Source organism: Syngnathus acus, chromosome 16 (genome assembly GCF_901709675.1).
Source record: "Syngnathus acus chromosome 16, fSynAcu1.2, whole genome shotgun sequence".
NCBI classification, from domain to species: Eukaryota; Metazoa; Chordata; class Actinopteri; order Syngnathiformes; family Syngnathidae; genus Syngnathus; species Syngnathus acus.
The window spans coordinates 3000918-3019458 of NC_051101.1; the positions used below are offsets into that span (position 1 = coordinate 3000918).

Consider the following 18541-nt stretch of genomic DNA (forward strand, 5'->3'; position numbering starts at 1 on the left):
CTGCCCATCTGTCCGTCTCGTGTTCTTTGCTCTCATTCCTTCTTTGCCACACTCACAATGTGAGTGACCACACGAATGCACCCCCTCCTCTGCACACTTGTCCTTCTCACTGTCCAGACTGTCCAGCTTGTGTCATTCTCAGCACACACCACACACACACATTTGTCATCTCCAAGAGAGAGGGCAAGACGGGGACAAAATGGAATGGGACGGGGGAGGGGGGGCTTGCAAAGACGGAAGTTCTAGATATCATGTTGGCATCGGAGGAGGAGATTGAGGACGTTGTAGGAAAAGCAAGGAATGAGTGTGGGGTGGATCAATACTGCAGGGAGGGAAGGAAAACCCTGTTTTGTGTGTGTGTGTGTGTTTTTTTCCAGGGTCTTAGGATTTCTGACGGCGTATTCATGAGGAGGGATGGAAACAGCTGCCGTGCATTGTCAGGAGAGAGAGAGAGAGAGAGAGAGGTAGAAAAAGAGTGGAAGAGGAACCCCCTATTTTAGCTCAATATTACAGCAATGCAGCGATATCCAAAACAATGGCAGCCGGCCACTCTCGGCATTGTGCTATTGATCCTCCCCCCCTCGTGGCAACCTAATACACACGCTGCCGCTCAATCTAATTGTTGTTTTTCTTTACACACGAGCCAGGCAAATATAGTAGTTAAGCATGCGCCGGCAAATGAGAGCTCGCAAACTTGCCGGCGATATTGACGACGCTTTATTTAGTCGCCAACTGCCTCCAGGCATACTGACTTACTAACCGGATCTAAGACACTGCACCGGAGAGGGAGAGAGAGAGAGTGAGAGAGTGAGAGGGAGGACGGATGAGTGGCCAGGCAAGCGCAGGAGAGAAAGAGAGAGCACAGGAGGAGGGGAGAGGGGAAAAAAACATAGCGAAGAGGAAGAGAGTCGCAGGAGGAAGAGGGAGAATGCACGGCGTCTGGCTAACTCTTCCATGCTTGTATCCAGGGCCTTTGTGAATACACCATGGGATGCATCGGCTCCAGGAGACTCAGTAAGCATCACTTGTCTTGCTCGCTCAATGCGGAAAAAAGTAGGGGGGGGGGGCAAGGAGAAGGGGGTGGGATGGGGATGGAGATGGGGGTGTCCTGCAGAAGTGACGCTTGGTGTTCCAGAGATGCGAGATGTTTATGCATGCGTGCTGTGTTGTGCTTCTCGCTCTTTGCCGTGTTTAAGAAAGCTGTGCTTGCAGCGGCTCTTCCATACTGTATGCGGGCAAGATGTCACAGACGATATGTGTTCCAACGTGGCTGTATGTGTGCGTGTGTGTGTGTGTGTGTGTACCCCCCCTCACCTCCTCCACCTCTCGGCACCCCTCCTCCCATCCCTTGATTTATGATGCTGTTTGGCAGTATGTATATGTGTGTGAGTAGGAGGCAGAGCGGGATGGAGAAGGCAGAGGCGGGAGCTTATTTATAGGGCGGCATGGCTCCAAGGAAGGAAGATGGGGAGGGCTGGAAAAGGAAAAAAAAAAAGGCGAAAGTGATAATGCCATTGTCGGAGGCGCTTGCACAGTTTGTTGTTATTTGCGGCGATAATAGGGATGAAGCTGAGATCATCAGACAAGCGGCAGAGGAGGAAGGGAGACGGACGGATGGCCGTGGAGAGAGGGAGGGGCAAATACGTGCGGGCGAGGGGTGGGGGGTGGAATGGATGAGAGGCTTCAGGTGAGAGTCAAAGCACACGGTGGGCGCCGACCGCTTAGGGTGGACTCTTGAATGTCACGTCCAACCAACTGTTTGTTGAAATGTTGCAGCGCAACACTCGAGGCGAAAAATAAACACACTTCCTCTGCCGTTAAATATTCATGAGCCACTTAGCGCGAGAAGCTCTTCAACTTATTTACGGCAAAGGAGCAATGTCACCACCAACGCAGCCCAGCCCTTTGCAGGGTCAAGCACGTCCCGAGCAGGTAAAAGGTCTTGCGGTGTCTCGCTGAGCTCTTCCCCCCCCCCGCCATCCTCTCGAGGTAAATTCTTGATGAGGGCTGCTTTAAAAATATCCAGCTCGAGCACGTCGAAGACGAAAAAGCAGAGCGGCCGGGAGGTGGCTGCAAACTCAATGCAGCAGGCTGGTTTCCACCTGATTTAAGCGTGTGGTAGAGCTGAGAAGCAGCACAAGGTCGGGGTTGACACGAGAGCCAAGCAAGTCCAATTTGTTAGAAAATAATGGAATTGCGACTAGCTTGCGGCGACGCGAAGGGCGCCGTTGTTCTCGTCCTCACTTTGAACGGCATCAAAAAGATGGCAAATAATACAACAAGACAGCGCAGCCAATTTCAATGGCACGTTTTAAGTGACACGAGCTGATAATGGGCTATGATCATGAAAAATGGAATGCAAAGTAAAGTGGAGCCTCCAAGGTCGATGAATCAACAACTCATTTGGGGACGAGGTCAAACTCTAATTTGAATCAATTGTTCCGAGGAAGTAATGGAAATTGGATGAATTTGTGTCAGGGCCTAACTGTTGCCGTCATGAAAGCTTCACTACCTGCTGACATGACATGCAGAAGAGGATTTCTGCTTCTAAAATAGGGATTTTTGTTAACCACATTGAACTGACTAGCCAGGGAGGGCAGAGAGTATATCACATCAATTGCAGTAACAATTAGCTTACAGTTTGGCTACATGGAAACGGCTAGTTATGTTAGTGTTGTTAGAAAGTCAAAAGTAAGTCCTGCTGACAAAAAGAAGGAAGTACTATCTTAATATGACAAAGGCCTTCTTAGACGACTTATTATAAGTATTATAAATTATAGAAAAGGTTGGAAAACAACTGCTAATGTAGATAGATTGGTGACAGCTTTAGCATTATGCGCTAGCTAGCTATACAGCGTCTGTATTTGAAGGCTAATTCGGTGCTGAGTGATACGCTAACGAACACACTGTTATGTCCTCATAGTAAAGTGTGTTTTTACTTCTTTATTGTACTGTATTTATTTTTAACTCGACAACAATAACAACAAGGTAACTTTAATATTTCCATACATTACAATGGGCAATATATCAATTTCAGTTTGCAAACGTAGTTTTGGAACGAATTTAAATTTGTGAAAGGACGTTTTAGTGTTGTTCCTACAAATGTAACATTTACCATAGCTAAATCCGATTTTAATATTGCTTTTTCCTAGGTTACCGTTGTTCCGCCTTCTCTACTGAACAGTGTCATAAAGCAAGGATCAAGCAGAATTACTTTTGATGCCTTCGTGCGTCAAAGGCGCCTGTTTGCTTTTCTGGATCTCTATTGAAAAACACACAACAATGGAGACAATAGCATCTCCAGCAGGTTGTGTTTGCACTTGATGTGATGCTGATGTAACCCTCCCCCCTTCGGTGCCCGATTCAGCAGCCAGACTAATGTGGAGGCATGCTCGTGTTTATCCTGGGTGAGAATAGCTTCAGTGTGCACTATTGATCGGGCTTCTCCGCTGCAGTCCGAGCCGCCGAATGGAGATCAACAGGAGGCTGCCCGATCGGGTCTGGCTTTTAGCGGGAGTAGCCGCCGTGTGTCCGGATGACCTCCGGTAACTCGGTCATTAAGTCCGACTGCGCGGCGTAGTCGTTCTTTATGTATCTGTGACAGCAATTTCCTCCCCAAATCAGTCCATGAACTGTGAATTGTTACACTAAAGTACAATTGGGTTAGAAGATTGTTATCAGAGCTTACCCAGATAGTTTTTTGTTTTTTTTAAATAGATCCAGTGTGATTTTTTGTTAAAGGACGAACAAAACTGTTCCAACTAGAGAAAATAAGTGTCAAGTAATTCCATCCATTTCTGTACCAATGTTCTTGTTCAGCGTCTCTTGGCTGAGCTGGAGCCGATCCCAGCTGACTTGGGGTGAAAGGCAAGACGACCAGTCTGCCAGTCAATCACGGGGCACATAATGAGTCAGGAAAGCATTCACACTCACATTCATGCGAGTGGGAACTGAAGCGCTGCCAGCACGGAAGTCATCCAGCCATCCATTCGTTTTCTATAGCACTCGTCGGCTCAGATGCTGGGTGGGGGCACACCCTGGAATTTGTAAGACAAAAAATATCATTTGAAATATGAATAGTGCAAATCAAGGTCTAATTGAGAACAACGCCCCAATGGAAGGTTGGAGCCGAGATTTGAAACTATGAGACAAGTGTGCCCTCTACATCAGTGCGGACGGACCACATGCCTTTTTTGGGCACCCTCTCCTGATCTAGACGCACCTCGGCTGTCACTGAGCAAGCACAGCGGCGTCCAGGAAAAACATCTGCCAGAAGCTGCTCGTGACCTTCTCCGCACGACCTTCGAGAGAAGTCTAACCTGATGGCTCTCCCACTGCACTGAGGAAAGAACGAACGCTTCTGAGGGCGGTCAAGACAGAGAGACCCCTCTCCTCCGTCTTCACGTCTCGTTAGCTAGAAAGAGGCTGTCACCAATGGCGGCGCCCACTCTCCGTGACCCGCAGGCGCTGCTGGTCCACACGGACCAGAACTTGGGAGTGGCGCTCCAATTTCATCACCTGAGAATACATCTTCTATTCTACTCGACATTCTTCCACAGAAGTGAAAGCCTGCATTATACGTTTGTAGAACAGATGAGAAAATCAATAAGACGTCGGCTGGCGCGCTTGTTGATCATCTCTGGATTTCCCTTTTGCACGCTGGCATTTTGTTATTGTCCAAAGCGACATTTTACTCCCAGATCAATGCATGCCGAATCAAAATGGAGCAAAAACTCTACAATGTCATCCGGCTGGAAGTCCCGTAGCAGCTCACACGGCACTTCACTTGTATTCAGTTGACACAGGCAGCTCCCATCGATAAATCGATCGTCGTAAACTACAAATTTCATTGACTAGGCGGGGCTTTTCGACATCTCGTCAGCCCCGCCGGGTCACGTGACGGTGACGCGCAGGGCATTCATCAGCCCTTTCGACGAGCAAAGGCCTTGAGAAGAAGTCGATGGGAGGGGCGAATTTTGGCCACGTCAGCAAAGAACGGCCACGGCAAAACATCTGACAGTGAAATCAGTCAACTATTTCTCCTCGGTGTCAGCGGATCAGCTTTTTGCGCAGGGCGGGCAGCGTTTTGGAGAGCAAAACTACCACAGCCATTATCAGTAATGGGACTCATCTTGTGCCAGCGCCACGGCGCGGCTCGCAATTGATGCGCCGCCGTTGGTATCATCAGCCGTATCTTTGCTCGAGACCACGCATCACAAGCGTTTTCCCGCATCCATTTAGCGGGTCACATGATACCTGCGAGCGCTAGAAACATCAATCATTGCATAAATCAGGGCATTGTTTGCGCTGCGTATCTAACGGCGCTGGCGCGGCGGGCAAGCTGCTGCAGCAACATGGAAATAATAGCGCGAAAGTGGGACATCTTGATAAGTCACCTTCTTGCGCAGACTATTTTGATTTTGCTATTCAGTACAACACGTAAGCAATGCAGGGGATATCAAATTGCGGGGTTCTGGTACTTTGTATTTACAAATACAGCGAGGCTTGAAATTATATTTTTTATTTGTAATAAATATTTAGCATGTGATTGAGGCCTAGTTGGTTAAGGAAATAGAGAGAGCGTTGCAGTCGGGGAATGAACTTCACGCTTCACGATGTTTAACGCTCTTAACTGTTATACAGTCGTTTCCTGCTGTAGACTATGTGCACACGGTTACAATGAAAAATGTCACCGTTAACGCTGATGATGGATGACATGGTGGCAAAGTTGTACAGGCGGGATCGTGCGCGTCAACGAGGCTGGATTGGCATTTTCACACCCAAGTGGCACATTTGGGATCGGCGCCAGTGTCGATAGAAAAAGAAAATCCGGGGTGAGGGCCTCTTCCAAATGTGGATAAAGATCAGATACTTATCGGATTTCTGACACTGTTAGTGCGACGTGAACACTGATCAGACGTACTTAGTCGATGCCAGCTAGATGTAGTCAAATAAACATAATTTGAAATAAATAAATAAATAAAATAAATATATCACAGAGAGGGATTCCCTGCCACACCCACCGAAAAGAACACAACCGTGACCGTTACACACACTTGGTTCGTCGAGGGCCACATCCGCCACTCATCCCCGCTGTTAACCGGGAAATCTGGCAGACCGAGGCGGAGGCTGTCTGATTGGCTTCGGTCCAATTCGGCAATGCCATCAACATATTCAAGGTGAATGAGTCATTGACGCAGCACTGAGACACGGCGAGGCCTAACGACCCTCACCCGAGGATGGCAATGACAGCACATGTGACGGAGGGTCACCACCGGCGGGTCACGGGAGTTCACGTTAAATGTAAACAGGTCGATACGTGGGCTCGCACTTGTTATCGTCGGGAGCTTTCATGTCTAAGTGGCAAATCGGAGTCAAGAGGCCCGCACTCGTGTGTGTGTGTGTGTGGGTGGGCACGACGGCAGGCGTTTTTGTAAACAATCTGACTCAACCGCAGAGCGAGCTATGAAAATGAAACATAATGCCGTAAAAAAAAGGGCGCGTTTCATTGCTGGAGTATCCGCGCGGTGATCTGAGGGGCGGAGTGGGGTGTTGTAACGTTGCGCTGGAGTGTGTTTATGAATTTCTGTGCAATTGCACACGCAGTCAGCATTAGCGTGTGACCGGTGCTAATTGCATCTTTGTTATCTGCAGATGTTCGTCTCACAAGAAAATAAAGACCGCGATATCGGCCTGGCGCATCAGTCGCTGATTTTGCCCTTCCCTGCAGCTTTTCATCCTTTTAACACAATTGGATGTCATTTCCAGATCAGCTTCTAAATGTTCCTTCTACATTTAGCGGACCATTAGGACGTTTATGGCTGTTATCGGGTTGATGGATGCCGGCGGAACGTGGCTGCGGCAAGATGCGACTTTACAGGTTTTTGGTTACCGCACTAAGTGCAGTGCAGAAGTCGATGACATATTTACCTTCCGGCAGTCACGGCTATCGGCGTGTCCCGGGGGCCATTTTCATGCCCCTCGTGTCATTTGGGCATCTCTTCCCCCCCCTGCGAGTTAATGACCCGTGCTGTGTTTTTACATCTCGTGTCCCTCCCCTGCAATTTTGTGTCTTTCCAAAGGAACATTTTTGTTTTCCCCGCGCCAAACTTCACATCTGCACACCTCACTGCGAGAGGGCTTCTATCCAAGCCATTACCCCTGTGTGGGATCCAGCTTCGTCGCAGCTGTCTTGATAAACAAGCACCGAGCCACCGGTTCCTCAGCGGTGTGGCTTCAGGGTAAGCGCGAAGTCAAGAAAAGACAGATGACAGTCAAGCGCTTCTCACTTGAGCGTGAACCGTCAAGCCGCTCCGGTCCAAGCTGGAGTTGACAGTGCAAGCGCTGCAGATCTTTGGTCATTCATTACGCACGGCTGAGCCTGAGCCGCTCCCTCTTTTTCCTCCCGGTGCTCCTCCAACTCCCCCCTCGCTCTCGCTCCTCATCGGCAGTGCTAAAGCAGCCATCCCCCTCATGACAGCCAGCGCTGCACCATTGTGTGTGCGTCGGAGGAGCAGGGGAACGCCGAAGGAGGAAAAGACGGTCACGTGCTTCGTTGTTGTTGTTGTTTTTGTTCCTCCTGAAGAAGAAATCCCGCCTGCCTTCTCAAACGCGGAACTCCGCAATGTCTTGCTTTCACCTAACGGTTTGTGGAGCCACACGCGAGCGTGCCATAGCCTTAGAAACCACAGAGATACTTGCTAATGACGACTGACCCGTCATCTGAGGAGCCTGCAGCGCAAACAAGTCCAACTCATCACAAACAGAGACATCTGAAGCATCACTTGACAAACGCATCGACGGCGTCCTACTCAAGACACTCCGCTCCATCTGAAGATTTGCACACTTAATAGACCGGTCCCGTGCTGCCCGTTGGGCCGGAAGACCCGCAGGCTACAGAGGTCTTGAGCCACATTGAGGGAAGAGTGACTGCTAATCCGCTAATTGGACAAACAGGACTGCTGGATAGCGAGCAGAGAAATTGAAAAAAAAAAAAAAAACGTGAGCGAGGCAAACGCCGCGAGATGAATTGCGTGCGTTCTGCTGCAGGCCCAATATAGTTTGTGGGTGTGCATATATTGTGTTTGCGGGCCATGTTTATGGAATCTGGGACACGCTCCTCTCCCTCCCAGCCAGTCACAAAAGGTTTTAGTGACATACGCCGGAACCGTCTCACGTCGTACTCCAGAGCGACAAAAATGAGACACGGCTGACTAATCCGGCTCGGGTCACGCGCAGTTCAGCTCTAATAGTAAAATTTGCAAACGTCTCAGACAGCCTTTTACCAGCGCTCGGGGAAGATCATCAGCGGTTTCTTTGGTGCTTTTTTGCTGAGAGTAATGCTTTCTTTAATAAGGACACCTTGTCCGTGTTATTTTATACCAGATGACACGAGTCGAAGTGCGTCATAAATCAGCTACGCGTTTGGTTTGTTCAGGATTGGTTTCTATATTGGGTGAGGGGTGCGGGAGCCTCCATGCTGGATTTGGGTTAAGAGGTGGGCTGACGGCGCCGGTCCGCAAAGCAAGGGCAATAAAGGCGAGTTTGGCTGAGTTGGGGCGGAACGACCTCGTCGACAACGGAGATTGTGTGAATTCCCACGGGCACGCTCCCAAGTCTTCCGATCCCCAAAAGTCACTTTGCACTTGCACCAGCTCAGTGGCCTAGTGGTAGAGTGTCCGCCCTGAGACTGGAAGGTTGTGGGTTCAAACCCCGGCCGGGTCATACCAAAGACTATAAAAATGGGACCCATTGCCTCCCTGCTTGGCACTCAGCATTAAGGGTTGGAATTGGGGGGTTAGATCACCAACTGATTCCCGAGCGCGGCACCGCTGCTGCTCACTGCTCCCCTCTCCCCCAGAGGATGGATTAAAATCACACGGGGATGGGTTAAATGCAGAGGATAAATTTCTCCACACCCATGTGTGTGTGTGTGACGATCATTGGGACTTTAACTTTAACTTTAACTTTTTGTTTCCGCAGGTACATTCGGACAGACAAGAGGCCATGCTGCTGTATTTCAAATTGTACAATCAATTGAATACAGTTCTCTGCATTTTGTGTTTCTCCTGGTTTGATCAAAAAACCCAAGTTGGAATGCAGAAAGCTTTTTTCATGATGATAGCTTCCGCAGAGACTTTCCCAAGCTTCAGATCAGGGGTGTCAAATTAATTTTTTTTGTCACGGGCCGCATCGCAGTCATAGTTTCCTTTGGAGAGCCATTATGACTGTCAACCCAAATAAATGCATGAACATCTCATATTATATACAGTGTAGGCTACACGAACAAACTGCTGAATAACTAGTTTTGAAATCAGAGACTACTAAAAACTTCAACATTTTAAAAAGATGAATGGTAATAAAAATCATCTCTATTTTTTTTTAAAAGTGAAGACAATTTGCAAGTTTAGTTTTGATACAAAGTTGATACGCAATTTGTCTTTGCGGGCCAAATATATTTACGCTGCGGGCCAAATTTGGCCCACTGGCCAGAGTTGGACACCCCTGCTTTAGATGAACGTCTGGAACGATAAGCTTACGAAAACCGCCGAGACGAAGCCGTCTCGTGCTGATGGCCTCACATCTGTCAGAATGACACCTGAAATGAAATCGAATGAAACGAGACGCGGCCCGGCCTGTCGGCCGCTATTCATATTCTGGTTCAGTCCTCTCGAGGAGGAAACGTCTCCGCGACACCGTTGTAAAATCAATCGCCATCGACACGGAGCGACAGAAAATGAAAACTACCCCTTAATGAAGTTAGAGGAGTTATTTTTCTCAACCGGCTTCAGTAAATGTATGTCGTTGGAGAAACGTTATCATTGTCTAGAGCGTCACTCTTTTTTTTTTTTTTGTTAGTTGAGACGGAAGACACAGAGCAGAGGTGATGTTTTGGAATCACTGGGTCAGTGGGTCGCAGACATCACTGGCCATCCGCAAAGCCAAAACGCTCTCACTGGCGCTGCTGAGGAATAGCTCATCATCGGCAAACGCCGCGCTGACTACCTCATCGCCTCCTCACACACACACACAAACACACACACACACACACACACGCTGCGCTGACACGGGAGTGCACCCCTCTGAGAGTTGCTGATACAGAGAGAGAGCTGGCACCTAGAGACTAGAGCTGTGTTTAAACCCAATTAGCAGTACACTATCAAATTAAACCAATGTTTTAATTAGGATTTGAGCAGTCTGGAAAACGGGAGGTATGGGGGGGTAATAATAACATTAATTTATCCATCTGAGAAGGTCTTGTAAATGAGTTATTGTTGCTCTCTCACTTTTTTTTTAATTGACCACAAATTAGAAATTTCTTGGAGCCGATACAACTTCTGGACTTTAAAGTTCATGTTCTCCAAGCTGTTTTGTCTTGAATCAGAGGAGCAAATGTACTTAATATATATCCTCTCTCTCTCTCTCTCTCTCTCTCTCTCTCTCTCTCTCTCTCTCTCTCTCTCTCTCTCTCCTTTTCTGTGCTCTCAGCAGCAGATGGCGTGCCAGTCCAGAAGGATGGCGAGCAGGTAAGACCTTGTTCACCTTCCGCCGCATCTTTCCCCACAGGCGGATGAGCTGGCCGACTTGATGCAGTCGGTTTCACGCCACAGGAGCTTCCTTGCCAAAGCGGCGCCGCTCGCGCTTAGTAAACGAGGAACGTTAACGCGCTTCCATATCCACCGCGCGCGTAGCACTGGAAGAGTGAGCAAACGTCTGGCTCAGTAGGCTCATTGCAGTCGGGTTGTCCGATAAGTCAGTCACCATTCCCATGACACCTCCCCATCCTTGTCCTCTGGGACGGGGGCATTGGAGAGGGAGGAAGCCATTTCCCACTAAAACGCTGCCTCACTTTTCAAAGCAAATGAACTGGCAGAGCCATCCCATGATTTATTTATGTGCCATGCCCTTGCAGAGAGAAAAACACCCACACCCATGATCATTTTTAGGAGACTTTTTCTTTCCAAGATGGGAGATAGAATGTATGAAAGAACAAACAATACACGACACGGAAAAGGAGGAGTAAGAACAAGAAGATTAATGGAATTGCATCAATCAATTGCTGCAAAATATGCAAACACAGCATCAGTCTAACATAATATTTACGTGAGTCTATATTAAGAGGGAGTAACAAGCCAAAGTAAGCTTAATGCCACTATGTGGGAAAAAAAATCCCTGAAAAATCTGGAAATATCCCAAAGTCCTTCAGGGGGTGCCAATGCCCCCATGGCCCCCCCTCTTAGCTCCGCCAGGGGATGTATTTATTTCGGTATTACAGAGCGGCATGCAGTTTGAATTGTAGTTTATTACCTTTTTTTTTAAAACATTTTTGAAATGAGCTGGGGATGTAATTTGGCTCAGGCTCATAACTTCCTTTCATCGCCGTGTTCATTAATGTACAAAGACCACAAAAAAAGCCAAATTGGCTTTTGTGAAGTATTCCAACAGCGACCTTGACCTTGTCACCACTGATTTCTAATGAGTTCCTTCACCTTTGAATCTGAATGGACACACAAGGTGAATGTTGGACCAAAAAAAAATGTTGCCACTTACTTGATTGGCACTTGACTTGAAACGAAGCGCGCTAATCGACTTTTCGGCAGCGGCGAGAGCCACCCGCTTGTCCTCCTCGACTTGGTGTCCGGCTGATAAAAGAGAAATCCCGTCTTATCGTCTTTGTCCTCGGTGGCAGCCTACACACACACACACACATGTTGGTCTCGCTGCAAGCTTCAGTTGTTGGTCTGACAGATGATCAGATTCAACTGACATCTTTGTCTGTCTTTTTATAGCACAAACAAGCAGCGAGCAAAAACTGCAACAACAACAAAAAAAATGCTCATTTTGGACAATATTCTCCTGATTGCGGCTGCAGTGGTTTTGTTGAAGTGCACCAAATTATACTGTTGTATGTTTGTAATGTAAAAAAAAAAAAAAAGCAGTGATGCAAATTCTGGGCAATTTGCAAACTCCGCCCATTTCTGCAGGTGTGAGAACGTTTGTAAGTGAGCAGGTGGCTCGCTCATTCATCCCCTGCTCGTCCAAAGTGAACAAATCCAAACTGATGGCTGTTCAATTCCCTCCCTTCTCCTTGTCATTCTGTGATTCCCGGAAAAACCCGTCCGTGTCTTGTATCTCGCCTCGTCGTGTGTGTCCCCCCCCCACCGCAATCTCTGCCATGCATGTCGATGTACACCCCTCTCTCCTCCTCAGCATGGACGTTCAGAATTTTCATGGGAGGGGATCAATGTAAGTGTGGTGACATTGTCCTTTGTCCCTTTTGTCGCCGTCTTTTGAGGTCGATTCTTCACCCCCCCACCTGACTTTCCTCACCTTGGCTTTCAAGTCTTGTTTTACGTGTAGAGCGGGCACAGTAGCAATAAGCGCACGGTAACTTGCAGTTATGATTTTGGGCCGATGTCGATTGATATTAATCCAACATCTCCATCACCTCCCCCTTCCACTCACCTCTCCCTAACACTGTCTTTGTGTGCCCCGTCACACCGTCCATACAATTTTTTTCTTTCTCCACCCCCGCCGCCATCCCTCTCTCCTCCCGTCTGCTGCAGCTTTCTATGGAGGACACCACGTCCATCCTGCCGCGCCTCAAGAGGAACTCAAACGCTTACGGCATCGGCGCTCTGGCTAAGTCTTCTCTGTCAGGTGTGTCAGGTGTGTGTCTGTGCTGTGACCGGTAAAGAGACCCCATGTTGGCTCCGTCCCAACGCGGACACTGGAGTCAGCATGGTACCCAAAATGGGTTCCCCAGTTTTGTTTTGTTTTGCTTCACCTCCTCCGTTTCCTGCTCCCCTCCCCACCCCCTCCACACTGTGATTGTCAATGACTCAGCGTGAGTCATTGGCGGAATGAAATCAGGCTGAGAAAGACAATAGACATCACTGTGCACTGTGCTGCGTGTTGCTCTGAGAACAGGTGAGTGACAAAGTGAATTAGAGTGTGATTTGGTGTCTGTGTGTCGTCCTGAATTCAAATCAGTTTGGATGTTTGGACTTGTGCAAAGTGGCGTGCGTGTTCAGTGGAATTTAATCAAGTGCGGTCAAGTGTTGTTGTTTTTTTCAGTGCAGTGTTGTTTTTGGTTTCATCCAGTGGCGGTTTTTGAGAAAACTGGTGGGGCACCAACCATGAAGCTACGTTACTTATCTACAACATCTAAGCCACAAATGTGTTTTTTCCATATATTTTGTTGCCAAACTGCTAAAATTAATTTCTAAAAAAGTTATAAGTTTGTTTCTCGGTGTGTCTCACATTGGTGTGGCACTTTACTGCTCGGCAGAATTGGTCAAGTATGAAAAAATCTGTGTTGGAATGTCAAATGAGATGCTGAGAAAAACACTATGGAAATTACCCCCCAAAAAGGCTTTTTTTTTTTTAATATAGTGGAACCTCTAGTCCACAGATGTCAAACTCAAGGCCCGGGGGCCAGATACGGCCCGCCACATCATTTTATGTGGCCCGCGAAGACAAATTGTGCAACAAATATATACTAATACAATATAAATATATAATAATAATATATATGATAATATAAATTAATACTAGAATTGCAAATTGTCTTCACTTTTAATAACATTTTAAAAAAAATATTTGACCAGTTTTTACTCGTCTGATTTGAAAACAAGTTATTTGTCAGTTTGTTTTGTAGCTTTTACTGTCTATAATATGAGGTGCTCATACATTTATTTAGGTTGACAGTCATAATGGCCCTCCGAAAGAAGCTATGACCACAATGCGGCCCGCGAAAAAAAAGAGTTTGACACCCCTGCTCTAGTAAGTCAAACCCAGTCAATTCCAGGGAAACTAATCTCCATTAGTTAAATTCCATTTGTAACTCGATTTCCATTTCAATTAATTTTTAACTGTCATACAAGGGGCAAATGAGGTTACTCCCGTAAAACATGTAAAAACCCTTTTAATCTCACAGATGGTGAGTGAGATAACAAGTTGGCGCTGGAGTTTTACTGCTTTGAGTGAGCATCCACTTAGCTATATATATTTTTTTTAAAACAAACATAAAATCTAGACATTATATGTGTATGGGAATCTTTGGTGACCCCACCAGCTACGAATGCCCCGAGTCGACACTGGCTCGATGGAGTGGTTTTCTGCAGTGCAGTTGAATTGAGTGCAGTGCAGCCGTTCTACTGTGTGGACGTCCGCAAACATTGTCATCATTTGTTCATCTCATCACAAAGCATAACAAGTACAGTGGCACGCATGGCCATTACGGAAGTCAGCAGCTCGGCGGGCACGTTCTGACTTGATGCCACTCATACATCCCATCCTTCCTTGCTTCCTTCCCTCGGTCTGCTAAATCCAGGATGGCTCAGTCTCATTTCATGTCATCTCCATGACCTTTGTCATTCAGCTATTCTCATAATCCATGTTCATGAGCACCCTCATTTAACCGCAGCCTGGCTTCGACTGAACCGTATGCTTACAGAACTCAATTTGAATATTTAAGATGGTTTACAATATTAAATTACCTTCCAGCGAATATAAAAGGTTTACACACCCCTGTTCAAATGCCGTTTTTTAAAAATCTTATTCTCCCACGTGTTTTGGAAGCTTAAAAATAATCAAAATGTCCAAAACAATAGTGAACGCGCGATTGAATGAATGCCTGTGTGGCATGTGTCAATCAAAAGAAAGCATTGGATTTTTATTAGTTGAGATTGTTTCGGCGTACATAATGAATTGTCTGGTGAGCGCGTGTAATAACATCATATCAATCACACTCAAAGACGTAACTAGCTGCTCAATACCGTCAAACGGAAAAAGCAATAAATCAGTCCAAGCCTGCCGGCTTCACATATTGTGACAGGCCATCAAAACATCCGCCACCAAAGCGTCAGACACACTCCAGAATAACGCTTCTCTCCTTTGTCCGCCCTTCCCCCTCTTTTCTATTTGCCCACATGCCACTTCTCCATTTTGTGTCCCTCAACCCTCTCTCATCTATCACCCGCTCCGCCCCGACTCAGGCGTGACGCGCACTATGAAGGAAAGAGTGACCAAACCCACGGCCATGGCCCAGGGCCGCGTCGCCCACATGATTGAGTGGCAAAACTGGGGCATGGCCACGGTGGGCGTGGGGGGCATCCCCCAGTCCCGCATCACCACCCAGGAGCGGGAAAAGGAGCGACGGCTGGAGAACGACGCCTACAGCGACCTGAGCGACGGCGAGAAGGAGGCCCGCTTTGCTGCAGGTTGGGAAACACGCTGGCCAGAGCAAAGTCTTTCCTGACAAGTAGGGCTGAACCCGTTTGAAAAAGAATCCAATCTGTATTGCAATTCAATTATTCATTTTTACGGGGTTCTTTTTCCTTGTATGTAATGAACAAGCAAGAAATTGTTGATTGTTGATTTTAAAATAACAAAAACCAATTAATTATCAAATTAATTTTTGGACTTTAAAAATGGTTCAAATCATCATAACTCCACCTTCTCATCAGTAAATATTTCTGTAGTCCTGCACGAAAGCACAACGATTGTTTTTGTGTTGTATCAAATTAAAAGAATTACATTTACTTAAGTGACCAACATTTTGGTGGACCAAAGCAATAACCTAATCATAATTTGTCTATTCCCTTTTTGCACTAAATAATGTCCACTTTTTTAATAAAAGGATAGTAATTAAAATGTGCTTTATTTGATTTATCAATTAATTGACAAATAATTTTCAGATCAATTGACCATTGGAATAATCCCACTAAATAAAAAACTGCATCCTACTACATTGCAATGTCGATTTGAGTTTCATCAAGTGTTCAGCCTTACCGTCAAGTGCTCCTCTCGTCTTCTTCGTGTCAGTTCTTCAGCCAATTAAACTTGTCTTTTGCTGTCTTGACTTCAGGCATCCTGCAGCAATTCGCCATCTCCGAGGCGACCCTCATGGCCTGGTCGTCGATGGATGGCGAGAGCCCTCGCTCGGGATCAAACCAGGGCAGCGTGGCGCATCTGAGCGAGGTCAACCAGGAGAGTATCACCAGTCGAGGTAAAACGTTTGGCAAAGTGTGGACCCCGCAAATTGCAATCCCAAATCTGCATAAGCAGCACATTTAGATGGTTTAGCCACGTTAATGAGCCTCCCGTTGTGCTTTGCTGTTGTCCTTACAACCCAAAGCTTCGTGATGCTTCATTTGCATGAAATCATCCCAAGATTCTTAAAGCTCAGAATTGTGGCTCTTTTTTCCTCTGGGGTCCAATTTAAATCTGCCTCTTAAGAGAAAGCAGAACAGTGCTTCTGTCATGATCTGACAGTTCATGAATCAACATTATGTTGCTGCTATTAACTGAGATGGTCTGAGCGATAGGGATTATTTTTTTTTAGGCAGACACCAATGTACCTATTTGACGGAATATCATTCCGATTACCGATTAATTGTTCTTTCCTCCAGACCAGATCTTGCATCACTCCTCAGCCGAGGTGTGGCCTCACACTTACGTCTCCCAGGGACACTACTGCCTCTCCTCCTCGGACGCTTGGGAGCCCATCAACAACGGCCCGTCCGGCGTGGCGTCTCCCCCCGCCGGCTCCTACCTCGTGGGGAGCGAGGGTTACGACGGGCAGACGGCCGCTCACTTCCTGTCGCAGCAGCAGCAACAACAGCAGCAGCAGCAACAGCAGCAGCAGCAATTTAACCTCCAGCAGCAAAACCAACTGCAGCAGCTGCAGCAGATCCAACAGATGCAGCACTACCAGCAGCAGCAGCTCCTGCAGTATCAGCAACAACAGGTGAGCGCAAAAAAATGACTTGCCTGGTGGATTACAGCTCTTTCTCCGTAACGTTCTGATCTCCACGCTCTGCTTTGCTAGTCACTGGAACATCGGCTGCACAGCGCCAACCACTCCTTGCAAGCCACCCCTAACAGCACCATCCACAGCCTGATCCACCAAGTGCACCCACCCCTGGTGGATCTGTGGAACACGGGCCAGATGGAAGCCTACCAGGTGGAGGCTGGAGGCTACATGGGCACGGCGGCTGCGGTGGAGCAGGGCCTCTGCGTTCCTGCCGGAGAGGAGGTGGTGGGGAATGAACACTCGCCGCTGCTGGAGCAGCAGGAGGAAGAGGAGGATGTCAAGGTGAGCTTACATTATATTTACAATCCATACATATACATACACTGGTGGAGCTAGATGGGGGCTTGTGTGGGGGGCACTGCCCCCCCTGAAATCTTTTCAGATTTTTTTTCTTTCAACATTCCCACCCGTTTCCCGTAAGGAACAAATCATGAATCTTTATCAATGTTTTCAGAAGAATTTTGTAAAAGCAATTTTGTTTATTTTGCGGACTTCCTGAGATATCCTTGGCCCTCCACTGCCACCCCAAGAAAAACAACCCAGTGCATCCATCCATCATGTACTTCATCTACGTATATACCGTATCTACCAATCTGTCTTATCTATCCAGGATGGAGAAATGACACTGTGTATGGAGCCAGAGTCGTCCACATTGACTCCGCCCACACATCCGGGGGACGCCTCGGGCGGCAGCAGTCCGGGACTTCTGCCAGCCTCGCCAGTGAGTGAGCAAAGGGCCTGCGACGCCGCCACGCCGGCCGGTCTCGCTCACACGCTACAGGAAGAAGAGGAGGAGGAGGAAGAGGAGGAGAACAAGAACACCGGGCAGCAGGAAGAGGGGGCAGCCGCTTCCATGGCAACCAACTGACTTCCTGGCTGTCACATGACTCCTCCATACAAACTGACCGGGAGTCAGCCGTAATAATACAATATCTATCTATTATCCTGTTGCTTTTCAGGTGACAAAAAAAAATAATCCGGGCAGGATGAATTGTTTTGGAAATTGTGGACTCGTGCTGATAAGGATGCAACCTGATGCAACAAACTTTGTAAGCCTTACATCCCAAAGGTAAACACATGTCGAAAGGATGAGGAGCTACACGGACATTATCATCAGGGAACAGGGGGAGGGACAAGTGTTTTGTGTGTGTGTTGGGGGGGGGAGGGGCTGTGCGGCCAATACATGCATGCGACCCCATCATCCTATAACAAAAACATATTCCAAGATTATAATAGGAATCATTTTATAAAAATGCGTGAATGGCTGAGTGAGTATAAAAAAAAGTGTTTCAATATATGATATTAACATATTTCCATCAGTGGAGGAGGGGAGAGGAGGAGGGGGGGGCGTCTTTGTTTACGTTAGAATATTGTGTTCACCTTTCTTACATCTTAATGAGTTACGGCAACAACCCCCCCCCCCACCCCGCCAGATGATGAAAATAATTTCCATGACGCCGATCCCGCTGACACACACCCGAGCGATAACACTGCACAGATTAAGGATTGTACTGTAAAGATAAGTGTGCTTCCTACTCTGTCTCACTGTATGCATGTTCCTATGGAGTACCTGAACTATACGACACTGTATAGACTTTGCACTGAACCATCGTCGGGGGCGGGACGGAGGATTGGCGGCGAATGATGGAGGGGAGAAAAAATAAGACAAAACTCTCTCTTTTCTTCATTTGCACCGATGCAATCCAACTCATCAGAGGTTGC

The 18541-nt window shown here is 47.4% G+C and overlaps 1 protein-coding gene and 1 long non-coding RNA gene across 7 annotated transcripts; one reads left to right on the forward strand and one right to left on the reverse strand.

Moving 5' to 3' along the window:
- The first annotated feature begins 808 nt into the window (after positions 1-808).
- On the forward strand, positions 809-17792 carry fam131bb (family with sequence similarity 131 member Bb). Of its 6 annotated transcripts, none has more exons than XM_037273305.1 (8): positions 809-1014; positions 10489-10526; positions 12567-12669; positions 15000-15224; positions 15872-16012; positions 16416-16753; positions 16835-17101; positions 17430-17792. In XM_037273305.1, the coding sequence occupies exons 1-8, from the start codon at positions 987-989 to the stop codon at positions 17685-17687; spliced, it is 1398 nt and encodes a 465-aa protein (XP_037129200.1). In that variant the 5' UTR covers positions 809-986; the 3' UTR covers positions 17688-17792. The 6 variants fall into 6 exon arrangements, with proteins under 6 accessions (XP_037129200.1, XP_037129202.1, XP_037129201.1 ...); XM_037273307.1 differs by having other exon boundaries at positions 12567-12660; XM_037273306.1 differs by having other exon boundaries at positions 10492-10526.
- Positions 10958-15916, reverse strand: LOC119135693. The gene is made up of 2 exons (XR_005100597.1): positions 15796-15916; positions 10958-11690 (listed from the first exon to the last, which is right to left on the reverse strand). It is a non-coding gene; the product is annotated as an uncharacterized LOC119135693 (long non-coding RNA).
- Positions 17793-18541: the final 749 nt, after the last annotated feature.